The 16,566-nt window shown below is 39.8% G+C and overlaps 2 protein-coding genes across 2 annotated transcripts; both read right to left on the bottom strand.

Annotated features, from left to right (window-relative positions):
• On the bottom strand, positions 1-11,368 carry LOC132144321 (zinc finger protein 501-like). The gene is made up of 4 exons (XM_059555098.1): positions 11,357-11,368; positions 9,701-9,868; positions 9,209-9,584; positions 1-2,587 (listed from the first exon to the last, which is right to left on the bottom strand). Exons 1-4 carry the CDS (start codon positions 11,366-11,368, stop codon positions 1,602-1,604), a joined length of 1,542 nt encoding a protein of 513 aa, XP_059411081.1. The 3' UTR covers positions 1-1,601.
• A 687-nt stretch (positions 11,369-12,055) lies between these two features.
• LOC132144319 (zinc finger protein OZF-like) lies at positions 12,056-15,962 on the bottom strand. The gene is made up of 4 exons (XM_059555097.1): positions 15,951-15,962; positions 14,195-14,362; positions 13,676-14,078; positions 12,056-13,349 (listed from the first exon to the last, which is right to left on the bottom strand). The coding sequence occupies exons 1-4, from the start codon at positions 15,960-15,962 to the stop codon at positions 12,274-12,276; spliced, it is 1,659 nt and encodes a 552-aa protein (XP_059411080.1). The 3' UTR covers positions 12,056-12,273.
• Between the last annotated feature and the right edge of the window lie 604 nt (positions 15,963-16,566).

The raw sequence follows: 16,566 nt of genomic DNA, 5'->3' as shown, positions 1-16,566 counted from the left end.
TGTTTTTCAGGAATTATTTAATAACTGGTAAAATAATTAGTCTTCATCATCCACTGATTAAAAACTCAAACACACATTGTAATCCAATATGAGACGTTGATCTGCACATTACGGTGAATTTAAAGTTAAAACATAGGATACATTTTTACACAGTATGTAATGTCTAGAGCAGGGGTGTCCAATCCTGCAGAGTTTACTGCCAACACACTTACCTGTGGTTTCTAGCGGGTCTGAAGACCTTTGCTTTGATTGAAATCACCCCATATTCCTCACTATTAGTCCACTTGAAGGAGTGAATACAAAATGACCTCCAGCAGGTCACTTGTGTAAATTTCTGTGACCAAACAATTATATACAGACTTCATGAGGGTGGCCTGAGGGCCTGACGTCCTCTAGCTGGCCCAGTGCTCACTGCCCAGCACTGTGGAGCTTGATTGGTATTTGTCATTGAACACCAGAATTGGCAGGTCCACCTCTGGTGCCTTGTCCTTTAAACAGCTGAGAGCAGGTTCACCCTGAACACATGTGACGGTGAGCAAAACGTTATGCTGCCTGTAACATCTTTCCACTTGACCGGTTTTGGTGGTGGGTCAGTGATGGTCTAGGGGGACATATCCATCGAGGGACACAGAGACCTCTACAGGCTAGACAATGGCATCCTGAGTGCCATTAGGTATCAGGATGTAATCCTTGGACCCACTGTCAGACCCTACACTGGTGCATTGTGGCAAGAGTATGCAGGCATTTCCGGGAAGATGAAGGAATTCATACCATTGAATGTCCCACACACTTGCTTGACCTAAATCCAATAGTACACTTCAGGGACATTATGTTTTGGGCCACCCAAAGCTGCCAGGTTGCACCTCATCCTGTCCAGGAGCTCAGTGATGCCCTGGTCCAGATCTGGGAGGAAATACCCCAGGACACCATCCTTCGTCTCATTAGGAGCATGCCCTGATGTTGTCAGACATGCATACAAGCACATGGGGGCCATATAAACTAATGTACCATTTTAAGTTGCTGCAGTGAAATTTCAGCTAAATGAATAAAATCCTTTTTTAACTCTGATTTTCAGTGTCTTTGAATTCAGCCCTCGATAGGTTAATCATTTTCATTAAACAATGTAGCATTCTTTCGTTACTGACACATCACACAGTCCATATCAGTATAGGTATCCAGCATGATATTTTTCCCCAGTGAGATCTGATGTTTTCAAAGTGTTACTTTAATTTACTGAGCAGTGTATAAACCTTAATAAAACAATGTAATAATCAAATAAAAAGAAATATATGACTGCATAATATTACACTGTAGACACACTGGGCCAATGGTTTAAAAAATGGATGGATGATTCAGTTACAGGTGGCGCCATCTGGCGAGACACACAAGTTAATTTGGCACAACCCTCACAGTGCATTATGGGTATTTGCTAGCTGTTGGTGTACATCATTTATTACTCTACATTGTGGGATTTATTGAGCGTGCTCAAAATCCACTGTGGTTTCAGATGCCATTTCAAATGGCTGCCATTTTTTACAACCGTAAAACAACATTAATGTAACACAATGTTTTGACAACCTAAAAATAATTACATGAAGGAGCTATGATGATTCTGGAGCAGCGTGTTTCTTCTTGTGGGTCTGAAAACCCCATTTAAAAGTGAATCTCTCTCCGCAAATGGAGCAGCAGTAAGGTTTCTCTCCTGTATGTATTCGTTCATGGATCTTCAGGGAAGTTGATATACCAAAAGTCTTGTCACAAAGTGAGCATTTAAAAGGTTTTTCTCTTGTATGAGTCCTCCGGTGTAGTTTTAAGTCACTTAGCTTATAGAAACTCTTCGAACAATCACTACAAGGATAAGGTCTTTCTCCTGTGTGAATTCTCTGATGAACTTTGAAAGCAAATGAACTAGCGAAGCTCTTCCCGCAGTCGGAGCATAAGTACGGTTTCTCTCCGGTGTGAATCCTCTCATGGGTTTTTCTGTGAGTTGAATGATGGAAACGTTTCTCACAGTGTGAACACTGATACGGTTTGTCATCAGAGTGCATTTTTTGGTGTAACTTTAGAGAAGCTGAGCTTATAAAAGGTTTTCCACATTCATTGCACTGATGCGGTCTCTCATTGCTGTGCGTGAGTAGATGTCTCTTCAGATTAGATCCCTGGTTGAAGCTTTTCTCGCATTTAGGGCACTGATACATTTTCTCACCCGTGTGAATTCTCATATGAACAGAAAGATGTCCTTTGTTGCGGAAATACTTGTTACACTCATTGCACTGAAGAGTCTTTTCTTCATGTGTCTTTATATGAGCTCTCATACTATAAAGAGTGTTAAAAAAATCCTTCCCGCACTGTTCGCAGCGAAACTCCTTCTTCACGCTGTGCTCTTTTGAATGAACGGTTCTCTCTTTGAAGGTCGGAAAACTGATGTTACAGATCTTGCAGCTGTAGTTTGTCTGTTTTGTGCATTTTCTCTGATGTTTTGTTAAATGACCATCTTTGCTTAATTTTTTTTCACATTTGGTCACTGTCCTTTGCTCTTTAGATATAGATCCAATGTGTCCATCAGAAGATGAACTAGCGCTGTCATCTGAAAATTGGTATAAAATAAAATGTTCTATAAGTTCTATAGTGGAACAATCTGTCAAAAAAGAAAAAAAACTGTGATGTCTGTTGATCTTATATACGCATGCAGCTGTTCTCAATTTGGCAGAATTTACAACAAATTATGCTCCACTTGAAATTAGGAATGTATTAGGGTTGTGTTATTGTATTAGAGATCGACTGATATGGGTTTTTCTATAGCCGATGCCGATGTTTAGAGGTCAGGGTCAATTTTTAGGGCCAATATCTTGAGGTTTTCCCCTTCATTTGCATGCTAAAATGTCACACTAATAATAAGTGGATGCACAACATTTCTAAACTTATCATCATTTATTGAGCACTTACTTGAACCATCTCTCGAATCGTAATTTTGTGCACTGCACGGTATTAAAATAAAAAATTTATCCAAAGTTAACCAAACAAATAAAAAAACTGACCAAGTATTAAATATATAAAACAGGTAATATATATATATATATATAAATGTATTGCACTAGTACTTGTCATAATACTTGTATAAAGTGTTTGATGTGAAAAAAGCGGTTCATTGACCTCACAGCACAGCCACAAGCGCCACGGTTACATTTGGGATAATTTTATTTTTAATACTAATAGTCATTTGAAAACATTGCAATTGTGTTTTAAAATACAACAACGAGCACCACGAAACCATTTAAAGAGGCGCATTCAGCGGTCTCCTTGACGCGAAACAGTCAAAGTAAAATGATCTCAAATGTATGGCACGCTCTCTTCATTTTATCAAATGATCATAATCACATCTATTCATTTTACAGTCCTGCTACTAGCATTTTATTCAGACTAAAACCCCTTTAATTCGGGTGAGAAAGCTTTTTTTCCAAGTGGCTTTTGCACATAATACTAATAATACCGCTGCAGATGCATTTTGCAGCATTAAGGTTATTAATTGATCATTAATTTAAACGACGATCGATCATGGAAATTATCGCATATTGACATCCCTAAATGCAAATGAGTTGGATGGAAACCTGGCTATTGTCTGCATTAAACCATGCTTCCAAACAAATGTCATTCATGGTTCTGGGCAGCTCCAGGACAGCTGTCTCTCCGAGCACGCTGCTGTCTGTGAGCGGCGGAGTAACGGAGCACTCAATCACGCTGCAGTGTTTGTGAGAGCTGCCAACTTCTCCACCCCATTTACAGAGTGAAATTATCTGACTACCTTTGTCTCCCATGACTGTCGGTGAATCTTCCAAAAGTTTTAGCTTGGGGTCCTTCACATGCGGGAGCAGCACTTTCCAACGCACCAATAACACAGGGCTGCCCACGGACATGCCTGACTTTAAATGGGCACTACTAAACATGGATATCAGGTGATGCCAATATATACAAAAAAATTCTTGTTCTTTTTGGCAAATTGATGACACTGAATGCCATAATAAGTATAAGTTTTTTTGCGGCTAAGTTGATAACTGTAAAACACAGCGCTCATCACTCTCACTACCTACCCGGCCATAAATAGAGGAGGGGCAGGACAAATAGCGACCATCAATCCTATTTGTGCAATGACAATTCAACAATGGAGAAGTCAATATTACTGGTTACTGCTTTAGTATATTTAGTAAAATTCTTAAAAAAATAGATAATAGTAATATGTTGAATATTTCATTACAACTAAAACATCTCACCTGGAAAAAATGCTTTTGAAATATGCTATTATGGTTGATGTGCATATATGGATGGTGAAATTGAGATAAAATTATGGGTTTGATAGAACCTCAAGCAGTCTTGGTTAAGTTGAGTTGAAGGTGAATGTCTGTTAGACAAGCTGAGATGCGAGAAGCTACTGTCGGATCATCAGAATGGAATGAGAGGTAGAGCTGAGTGTCATTAGCATAGCAGTGGTATGAAAAGCCATGTATCTGAATGACAGAACCTAGTAATGCCATGTAGACAGAGAAGATAAGTGGTCCAAGAACTGAGCCCTGAGGCACCCCAGTAATTAGATGTTGTGACACCTCACCTCTTCAAGATATCTTGAAGGACCTATCTGATAAGTACGATCAAAGAAAACAGATCAAAGAAAAAAGAAAACAGTCAAAAAAAAAAGTCAAAAGTCAAATCACTTGAAAACAGTCATCCAGAACTGGCCTAGTAGTGTACTCATGACTCCGTTTTCCTTTAACAGTCTGGTCCACGTTTTTCTGAAACTACCCAGACAGTGAGTATACAGGCTGAAGGCTCCCAATCCGCCAATTCCGCCCGGGTTTTAGAACTGCTCACTGGTCTCGTACTGTTAGTCCTGCAGCGTCTCAACGACCATCCGCTAGTCACACCATAACAAGGATACAATCCTTTCCTTTTAATGATCCAGCGCGCGGTTGATTAGAATGCAGACGAAACCTTTAGCCACGGATAAAACAATGAATCGCGGGAGTCTTCGAGCGGAGCTCCGTGAGTGAACTCAATGCATTGCTTCCGGCAGCCACCTCACTTCCTTGACAGCGCACGTCATCCAAATAAAGGTAACTGGCCTGTCCCCAAAACGTCACCGTCTTCGTCGCTGTCTTATGACGACCACACATTCATATACTATACACATTGTTTTGATTTTTATGGATAATGAACTCGGATATTTTTTATAAATGAAAGATGACTGATAATCTGGGATGAATGAACATTTAATTGCTTATTATATGACTACATCGTCACAAGACTCAAACCACTGGAGTGCAGTTCCTGAGATGCCCTTTGCCAATAGGGTTGACAGGAGGATCTGGTGGTTAGCCGTGTCAAAAGCAGGAGAAAGATCCAGCAAGTATTGAAGATTTTGAATTCGCTCTTGGACTTGGTTGAACACAGCTCGTTCAAGTGTTTTTGCAATGTAAGGAAGAAGCGAAACCCGTCTGTAGTTCTCTAAGAGATAGGTTATGCTGGGTACACACCAAAAGATTTTTCAACCAGAGTCTCGACTGTGAACACAGGAAATTTAGCAAAACCTTGCGAGACTTCAGGATAAGCACAGCGGACGATATACATGAAGAGATCGCAATTATAGTGTTCGGAATTGTTTTCACAGAATATTCACGAAAAAAGAAAAGCCGTGGAGATGACAAGAACATGGTCTGTACAAGTTACAGAGTCAGCTAGAGGTGAGCAATGGTCATGACTGCTTCCGTCTTCCATCATCTCGCTTTCTGATTGGATATGGTTTAATTTAACGTGATAATCTCCAGAGCGTGCGTGCGTTTGTTCTCAGGGTTCCCCCCACACATCAGGATTTCTGATCATAAATATTAATCATGTTGATCGGGGCAGCTCCAATGTTCTTCCAATCAGGTTCGGACACTCTAAACCAGTGGTCTCCAATGTGGAGTCTCTGAGTCGCCCGCCGAGCACGTTCTATAAATAGCCTGAATTGTAATCTTTCATTTTTTTTTATGATAATGTTATAAAATGAGAAAATAACTATTGGTGACATTTCATATACCATTAAAACATAATAAAATAATTCAATAATTTAAAATATTTAGAATCTGCACGTCTCTCTATCTCTCTCTTTCTGCGTCTCGTGCGCGCACCTCTCTCTCTCTCTCGCTCTTCGTCTCGCGCGCGCGCACCTCTGTCTCTCTCTCTCGCTCTGCGTCTCGTGCGCGCACCTCTCTCTCTCGCTCGCTCGCTCGCTCTTCGTCTCGCACGCGCACACCTCTCTGTCTCTCTGTCTCTCTCTCTCGCTTGCTCGCTCTGCGTCTCGTGCGCGCACCTCTCTTGTTCTCTCTGCGTATCACGCGGCAGAGGAGCAGCGTTTTAATTTAGTTAAACACAGATATTATGTTGCTTTTCTAATTTTACATGCAAGTATGTAAAGTATATCATTCAGTCACTATTTCATATTTATGCCGTCGTTCTTTCTCCCTTTCCCCCCGTGATTTTGCCTATATCGCGAATATAAGACGACCCCACATTTTTTAGGACAAAAACGCCTATTTTTAGGACAAAAAAACTTGTCTTATATTCGGGTATGCTGTAATTATATATTCAATAGTCATAATATTTAACAATATTACTGTTTGTTGTTGTATTTTTCAAAACTTGAAACTGTGTGTGTGTGTGTGTGTGTGTGTGTGGTGTGTGTGTGTGTCTATATCAAACAAGTAGCCCTCAAGACTATTTTATCCCTTCAGGGAGCCCTCACTCACAAAAAGGTTGGAGACCCCTGCTCTAAACACACCCCATACCAAGGGAAAATCTCATAAGATTATCGGTAGAACCATCAAGATAATCGGGACATAGGTAGGATTGTCGGGAGGGGGGAAATCAGCCCAAAATCAGTACGATTATCTTTTGGTGTGTACCCAGCATTAAGTGTGGGTTTTATAAGATGTGGGGTTATACGAGCTTATCTAAATGTTGAGGGAAAAACACCAGTGTGAAGGGATGTGTTAATGATGTAAGTGAGTGCAGGTACAACTATTGCTGTTGACAGGGTTTTGGGTAATAACAGTGCTGCCAATTAGTTGTTCTGTTACTTAACAAACTGATATTTTCTGATGGGATCTGGAATACGGGGCTGGATCCTTAATATTATCTGGTGTGGAGACCCGATCTAACAAGTGTTCAAATACATCTAAATTAGAGCTGCAACTAACGATTATTTTTTCTGTCGACTAATCTAACGATTATTTTTCCGATTAGTCGACTACTCTTAACGATTATTTTTATTACAATAAAGAATTAATCTAATGTTCATTTTTTGATTAGCTAATGAATCCTTTTGATAACTTTATAAAACAATATAAGTCCAACTTCTAATATAATATTTCAACATTTATTCATTTTCAACCAATGTGGTTGAAGTTTTTACAGTATACAAAAATAAAGAGGCAAAGAAAATTATTTTACTATGGTAAATATGAGTTTACATTTGCGCTTCTAATTAAACCACAGTAGCCACAAATTTACAGTTGTCTGAGACGTCATGGAATGTTCTTTAGCATCACAAACCATAAAATGTAGTAAGGGGCTACTAGGGTTTAGCATGGTTTCCAGAGATCTGGAGCTGATTTGGGGTAGCTCGGTGGTTTGTGACTGTTGTCTCACGGCGTGCTGTCTTTTAAGGAGCCGTTCACATATCGCGTCTTTTGCACGCTCAAGTTAGTTATTTCCAATGTAGGCACGCAGAATGCGCGCTCATAATGGAAGCGACGCGGTCAAGAAAACAGGCGCTTCCGCACCGCATCGAGTTAAAAACATCTCAACTTTTCAGAATGCCACAAGCGCACCACGGATCATGTGACAAGAACTAACCAATCAGCTTCCAACTTTCCCGTAAGTTGGTCACCAGATCACACGGTAACCAGTTAAACTGTAACACCGGAGAGCGCAAGGATGTTTTCCTCTGAGGTGCTCGTGCATCGCAGTTGTGCAGCCGTGGTACACAATATCGGTTTTTCAAAGGGAACAAATGGCCATTTTATTTGGCCTCTGTTTAAAGTATTCCCATACTTTTGATAACAGTGGTCTCTGTTTTTGTGATAGCATGCAACTTTCTCCATTCCCAGTATGCCATTACGCGAGATGTAAACAGTGTGACGCGTCGACGTATTTTTGTAGTCGACGTAATCGATGACGTCGACGCATCGTTGCAGCACTAATCTAAATGCCAATTCAAATGCAGCTTATGTGTTTCCTCAGCATAGCAAACGTAAATTTTGTGATACAATTGTGATTTAATTTGTTTGGTAACAGCCCAAATCTCTTAATATTGACTGATTTAATTTAAGAATTTCACTCAAAACAGAATTTACAATTTTAGCAAAATTGGCTTTAAAAAAAAAGGTAAAAATGCCCATAAAAGGTAAAAAATTATTTAAACTTATTAGAAAACATTAATTTCTATCAATGCTGTGAACCGACCACAAAGAATAAGTAGAACAGCAAAAATTTAAGGAGTGGTCCACTGGCCACTGTGTCTGGTGGATTTCAAAATCTACCAGCCACTCAATGTTTTTAATACATCGTTTTTACGCGTCTCGTCACGCCAGAGCTGTCAAACATGTGTAGCGATACAATGTTGTTTCTACAAACACAAATGAACAGCGTAACAACTTACTAGCCACAGAGCTAACTTCTGAAAAAGTACTTGAAGACTGGAAATAAAATGCATCTCCCGGACAGCAGTTATTAGACGTGCGACCGATAATACTGTTTGTTCGTTTGCTTATTAGGCCGTTAAAAACAATAAGATAAACACAAACTGTCCATATAATCTAAAATGTTACATATTACACTTTATTGCATGTTGTACACACACCAGGGATGGAAATTTACTTTTTTGTCCACCGGCCGGGTGAAACAGTATGCTATTTTTATTTGCCCTCCACGGTGGCCAGTAGCGGGTGCTAATTTCTATCCCTGGTCAGCTGTCCACGGTGGTCTTTAAGATATTAGCACAATAACACACTCCACAAAATAGTCAAATTATCATTATAAATAAAATCCCAGAAAATATCGAGATATAATTTTTTGACAAAATCACACACCCTTTATCTGCACATGCAAAATATTTTACAATTTTAAAAGAACTACGTCAATTCAGTATATCTGGTCATAAAAGGAAGAAACATACCTAATGGAACAAAGTCACCATCATCATCACTCTGATCATCATCCTCCCCATTATTCTCCTCCTCCTCCTCCTCCTCATCAGTGTGTTGTTGTTGTTTCTCTGCGGTGGTTTCTTCTCCTCTGCTCTCGATCAGGTTCCTGCAGTCCACCAGTTTGACGGAGCACATCTTCAGCGGCGTCTGCAGCATCTGCTGTTCTCCAGCGTTACAGTCAGAGGTTTGATCAGTGGATTCATGATCCTGAGCGTCAGTATAACAGAGTAAAGTGAGGCTGAGCTCTGAGTCCTGTGTGTCTCTGGATCTCTGATCTCTGACGCTCCAGACTGAATCCTGAGCTTCTGTCCCATCAGTCTCACGCACCCAAACCTGCTCCACATCCTGACAAACACAATCAGTAATATATCTAGTGAGAGTATGATTAACAATAAGACATTGATTCACACAACAATCAGTCCATATTAGCAGCTAAAGATGAAATGAAGATCTGTTCAAACCTCTCTGTTCAGTTTGTCTCCTCTTTCTCTCAGCTTTGTCTCCAGTGAAGCCACCTCTTTCTTCAGCTGACAGATTTCTGTGATGAAATCCTCAATATCCAGCATGGACAGATCAGTTCCTACTGATTTACAGCAGACCACATCCACCTGCGCTTTCATGCTCAACATCTGAACACAAACACAACACGATTAATAAAATATGCATTTATAATGGACTGACTGAATAAAACTCAAAATGACTGAACAAGAGCTAAACTGACTTTCAGAGAACATTCACAAATTTTATTCCAGATGTTAGAGAGTTTGTTTAGTTTAAATATTGAGCCAGCACAAAGCAAAACTTTAAAACCGTCTAGTATTGGAAATTATCCACTTAATTAATACAGAAACCGTTACGTAACACAGAGAAAGAATATTATCAAATAGCCTATATATCTATGATGCGTATACATATTGTCTGACTTCTCTGCACTTCTCCACAAACTGTGACAACTTTAAACGCATCTAGCATTGAAAATTGTAAACATAAAAGCTATTGATTTCGACCAATATCATGGTAGTAGAATAGGACATTTGTTATGGTTACTGTAGTAAAACCGTCGTTATTTTTCATAAAGCGAGCGGGCTTCATTCATAAAAACACTAGCGATAGAAAAATAACCACATGCACATAAACAGCTAAAACACATGAAAAATGAAAACAGCTTAAACACGTACCGTCTGAGTGCTCCGTCTCCTTTCTTCAGTGATTTTACCGGTGAATAAAGATGAAAGTCACAGCGCCTCCTACAGTACGAGCGGAGAAGAAAAGACGCTTCTGTGGAGGGCAAACCGAATTTATTTTATTTCAAAAACACTGTTTATCAGTGGCGTTGCCAAGTGTTGGATATAATATATCCATCTCATATTATTAAATAAAGTCGTCGATCATGTTAGTCAGCTGGTCAAACAAAATGACCGTTAATTTTTGAATAACTCAAGTTGGCGGCTTTCTGGAGGACGGGACAAGAGAAAGCGCGCGCAGAATCAGAGAAGCAGAGAACACTGTAAACTTGCATTTTTAATTGTATTATTACACTGCTTTGCTGTAGGCTATGCTGAGATGTTATGAAATGCAGGCTAGTGTGTTAACACAATCAAGGTACTGCATTTTCATTTAAACCAAGATTAAAGTTTTTTGGTATTAAAGTGTTAATTCACCCAAAAAATTAAATTAGGCTGCGTTTTACTGACCCCTGAGGCATCCTAGGTGTATACATCTTTATTCTTTCAGACGAATCCAGTCGGAGTTATATTAAATGCACTTTAATTCACTATCATTGCAGTCAGCGGGTGTTGCATTGCTTCAGTCCAAAAGACGTGAAATAAAAAGTGACCTTCCATAAAAAAAAAGGTGTCTCAAAAAATGTGTGGGGGTGGTGATGAGAAATATCCATATTCAAAAAGTTCCGAGAGCATGACGTATGTGGTAGGCTTTGCGCCGCTCATAAGTGACGAACACTGAAATGCAGCAGAGAAATCAATACAAAACAACGGTCACTAATAAGCACAAAACAAGAATTTGTAAAGAATAATGTTGGAGGATTCCGATATAAGCCCTTCCTGTGGTCCTGTAAACAAACGTTGGTTTTCATTAGACTCGCCGGCAATGCTGACCTCATACGTCATCCACCCGAAACTGCTTCTGTGTTCTGCTTCTACTTTTTTGAATATGGATATTCATCGAACATTGAGTCGCTACAGGAGGCCTTTCTTCACCCCCCAGAGACGTGTGAGACACTTTTTACTAATGAATGGTGCTTTTTACTTCACTTCTATTGGACTGAAGGAATGCAACACCTGCTGATGCAAGCATTAACTTACAGTCTATTGTTTTCCACCAATATAAATCAACAATTCTGAAATCGATCACTTGTTCACAGAATTATTATTTTCTGTATGGTGAATGGCATCTAGTGCACTATGTAGGGGATAGGGAAAGATCCTGAAAGTGTACGCTTTTGATTGGGGTTAAATGAAGTCTGGTTTGGTGTTAGTGTTGCAGCAAACACACACATATCACTGGTGCTGGTGCTGGAACCAATGCTCGGCCAAGAGTGGCACTTAATCTGAACTGGCTCATGTTTTCACTGGAAGGGGGCAGAACCATCTACATCATCAACATGTGACCGGAAAAGCTTGTTAATCTCTTCCAGAAGGAAAGAGTTGGTCTCTTCTGCTGACCACTGGTCCAGGGACAGTTTAACAGAGACTGAATCATACGTGTGAACCAGCCCTAACCACAAATACATGGAGAAAGGTTTATGACCTATCCTGTTATTAAATTATGTATTCTGTAAATTACGTCACTACATAGGCACTTCACTGGACCTTTAATGAAGCACTCTCAGGTTTCACACCTGTAAGTAAATGCCGCTGTCAATACCAAAAAATTACACAGTGACATTTTATTGCACTTTCATGCCTGGATCAGTTTAATTTTTTTTTTAAGACATCCATTAAAAAAACCCATAAACGCACATTATGATACAATATCAGACACTGATCTGCACATTACATTGAACAAGAAGAAGCTATGATGATTCTGGAGCAGCGTGCTTCTTCTTGTGGGTCTGAAAAACCCATTTAAAAGCAAATCTCTCTCCGCAGATGGAGCAGCAGTAAGGTTTCTCTCCTGTATGTATTCGTTCATGGACATTTTTGACACATCCTCGGATGAAAGTCTTGTCACAATATGAGCATTTAAAAGGTTTTTCTCCCGTATGAGTCCTCCGGTGCACTTTTAAGTCATTTGCGTTAATAAAACCCTTCCCACAATCACTACAGGGATACGGTCTTTCTCCTGTGTGACTTCTCTGATGAATTTTGAGAGCAAATGATCTCGCAAAGCTCTTCCCGCAGTCGGAGCACAGGTACGGTTTCTCTCCGGTGTGAATCCTCTCATGGGTTTTCATGAGACTCGAAAGATGGAAACGTTTCTCACAGTGTGAACACTGATACGGTTTGTCATCAGAGTGTATTTTATGGTGTAACTTTAGAGAAGCTGTGCTCATAAAAGGTTTCCCACATTCACTGCACTGATACGGTCTCTCATTGCTGTGTGTGAGTAGATGTGTCTTCAGACTAGATCCCTGGGTGAAGCTCTTCTCACATTGAGGGCACTGATGCGGTCTCTCGTTGGTGTGCAAGAGTAAATGGTTCTTCAGATGCGTACCCTGGTTAAAACTTTTCTCGCATTTAGGGCACTGATACGGTTTCTCACCCGTGTGAATTCTCATATGAACAGAAAGATCTCGTTTGTTCCGGAAATACTTGTTGCATTCGTTGCACTGAAGAGTCTTTTCTTCGTGTGTCTTTATATGAGCTTTCATATTATGAGGAGTTGTGAAGAAATCCTTCCCGCACTGTTCACAGCGAAACTCCTTCTTCACGCTGTGCTCTTTTGAATGAACGGTTCTCTCTTTGAAGGTCGGAAAACTGATGTTACAGATCTTGCAGCTGAAGTCATTCTGTTCGGTGTGTTTTTTCTTTCTGGCATGTCTTGTTAAATTACACTGTTTGCTGAATGTTTTTGCACAACTCTTCTTTGTCTTTTGGTCTTTGGATGTAGATGCAGTTTCTCCATCAGAAGATGAACCAGTATTGTTATCTGAAAGAAACAAAAATGTGCATAAAATGAATATTATTCTATAACTTTGAGTGGAACAATCAGCCAAAATAAATTGATATATGTCTTATCATGATTGTCAAACTGCAAAGGCTGTGACTGAAATAAATACACAATCTGATGTGTGACGTAGTGATATTTTATACACATGCAGCTAATGGTATGTTTTTCTAAGTGTCTCAAATTTGCAGAATTCACAACAAATACTGCTCCTCATGAATTTAGGTCTGTATATACATAACACTTTTTATAAATGAACACCAATTTTGTTTATTCTGCATTTCTGGTCATTAAAGGAAGAAACACACCTGAAGGAACAAAGTCACCATCATCAACATCATCATTATTCTCAGCACAATCATCACCATCTTCATCATCCTCCCCATTATTCTCCACCTCCTCCTCTTCCTCATCAGTGTGTTGTTGTTGTTTCTCTGCGGTGGTTTCTTCTCCTCTGCTCTCGATCAGGTTCCTGCAGTCCACCAGTTTGACGGAGCACATCTTCAGCGGCGTCTGCAGCATCTGCTGTTCTCCAGCGTTACAGTCAGAGGTTTGATCAGTGGATTCATGATCCTGAGCGTCAGTATAACAGAGTAAAGTGAGGCTGAGCTCTGAGTCCTGTGTGTCTCTGGATCTCTGATCTCTGACGCTCCAGACTGAATCCTGAGCTTCTGTCCCATCAGTCTCACGCACCCAAACCTGCTCCACATCCTGACAAACACAATCAGTAATATATCTAGTGAGAGTATGATTAACAATAAGACATTGATTCACACAACAATCAGTCCATATTAGCAGCTAAAGATGAAATGAAGATCTGTTCAAACCTCTCTGTTCAGTTTGTCTCCTCTTTCTCTCAGCTTTGCCTCCAGTGAAGCCACCTCTTTCTTCAGCTGACAGATTTCTGTGATGAAATCCTCAATATCCAGCATGGACAGATCAGTTCCTACTGATTTACAGCAGACCACATCCACCTGCGCTTTCATGCTCAACATCTGAACACAAACACAACACGATTAATAAAATATGCATTTATAATGGACTGACTGAATAAAACTCAAAATGACTGAACAAGAGCTAAACTGACTTTCAGAGAACATTCACAAATTTTATTCCAGATGTTAGAGAGTTTGTTTAGTTTAAATATTGAGCCAGCACAAAGCAAAACTTTAAAACCGTCTAGTATTGGAAATTATCCACTTAATTAATACAGAAACCGTTACGTAACACAGAGAAAGAATATTATCAAATAGCCTATATATCTATGATGCGTATACATATTGTCTGACTTCTCTGCACTTCTCCACAAACTGTGACAACTTTAAACGCATCTAGCATTGAAAATTGTAAACATAAAAGCTATTGATTTCGACCAATATCATGGTAGTAGAATAGGACATTTGTTATGGTTACTGTAGTAAAACCGTCGTTATTTTTCATAAAGCGAGCGGGCTTCATTCATAAAAACACTAGCGATAGAAAAATAACCACATGCACATAAACAGCTAAAACACATGAAAAATGAAAACAGCTTAAACACGTACCGTCTGAGTGCTCCGTCTCCTTTCTTCAGTGATTTTACCGGTGAATAAAGATGAAAGTCACAGCGCCTCCTACAGTACGAGCGGAGAAGAAAAGACGCTTCTGTGGAGGGCAAACCGAATTTATTTTATTTCAAAAACACTGTTTATCAGTGGCGTTGCCAAGTGTTGGATATAATATATCCATCTCATATTATTAAATAAAGTCGTCGATCATGTTAGTCAGCTGGTCAAACAAAATGACCGTTAATTTTTGAATAACTCAAGTTGGCGGCTTTCTGGAGGACAAGAGAAAGCGCGCGCAGAATCAGAGAAGCAGAGAACACTGTAAACTTGCATTTTTAATTGTATTATTACACTGCTTTGCTGTAGGCTATGCTGAGATGTTATGAACGGTTACTAGCAATGCAGGCTAGTGTGTTAACACAATCAAGGTACTGCATTTTCATTTAAACCAAGATTAAAGTTTTTTGGTATTAAAGTGTGAATTCACCCAAAAAATTAGATTAGGCTGCGATTTACTCACTCCTGAGGCATCCTAGGTGTATACATCTTTATTCTTTCAGACACATCCAGTCATATTAAATGCACTTTAATTCACTATCATTGAAGTCAGCGGGTGTTGCATTGCTTCAGTCCAAAAGACGTGAAATAAAAAGTGCCCTTCCATAAAAAAAAAAGGTGTCTCACACAACACCAGCGAAGGGGGGATGGGGGATGATCAAAGTCCTCCTGTAGCGAATCGATGCATTTTTGTAAGAAATATATCCATATTCAAAACGTAAGTTCCCAGAGCATGACGTATGTGGTAGGCTTTGCGCCGCTCATAAGTGACGAACACTGAAATGCAGCAGAGAAATCAATACAAAACAACGGTCACTAATAAGTACATACAAAACAAGAAATTGTAAAGAAGAATGTAGGAGGATTTTGATATAAGCCAAGAGGAGAGTGGTTTTCCTTTGCTAAAGTAAGGACACTTTGCTTCCTGTGGTCCTGTAAACAAACGTTGGTTTTCATTAGACTCGCCGGCAATGCTGACCTCATACGTCATCCACCCGAAACTGCTTCTGTGTTCTGCTTTTACTTTTTTGAATATGGATATTCATCGAACATTGAGTCGCTACAGGAGGCCTTTCTTCACCCCCCAGAGACGTGTGAGACACTTTTTACTAATGAATGGTGCTTTTTACTTCACTTCTATTGGACTGAAGGAATGCAACACCTGCTGATGCAAGCATTAACTTACAGTCTATTGTTTTCCACCAATATAAATCAACAATTCTGAAATCGATCACTTGTTCAGAATTATTATTTTCTGTATGGTGAATGGCATCTAGTGCACTATGTAGGGGATAGGGAAAGATCCTGAAAGTGTACGCTTTTGATTGGGGTTAAATGAAGTCTGGTTTGGTGTTAGTGTTGCAGCAAACACACACATATCACTGGTGCTGGTGCTGGAACCAATGCTCGGCCAAGAGTGGCACTTAATCTGAACTGGCTCATGTTTTCACTGGAAGGGGGCAGAACCATCTACATCATCAACATGTGACCGGAAAAGCTTGTTAATCTCTTCCAGAAGGAAAGAGTTGGTCTCTTCTGCTGACCACTGGTCCAGGGACAGTTTAACAGAGACTGAATCATACGTGTGAACCAGC

This window comes from Carassius carassius, chromosome 7 (assembly GCF_963082965.1).
Source record: "Carassius carassius chromosome 7, fCarCar2.1, whole genome shotgun sequence".
In the NCBI taxonomy this organism is placed as follows: domain Eukaryota; kingdom Metazoa; phylum Chordata; class Actinopteri; order Cypriniformes; family Cyprinidae; genus Carassius; species Carassius carassius.
This window is presented reverse-complemented; position numbering and strand designations above follow the sequence as displayed.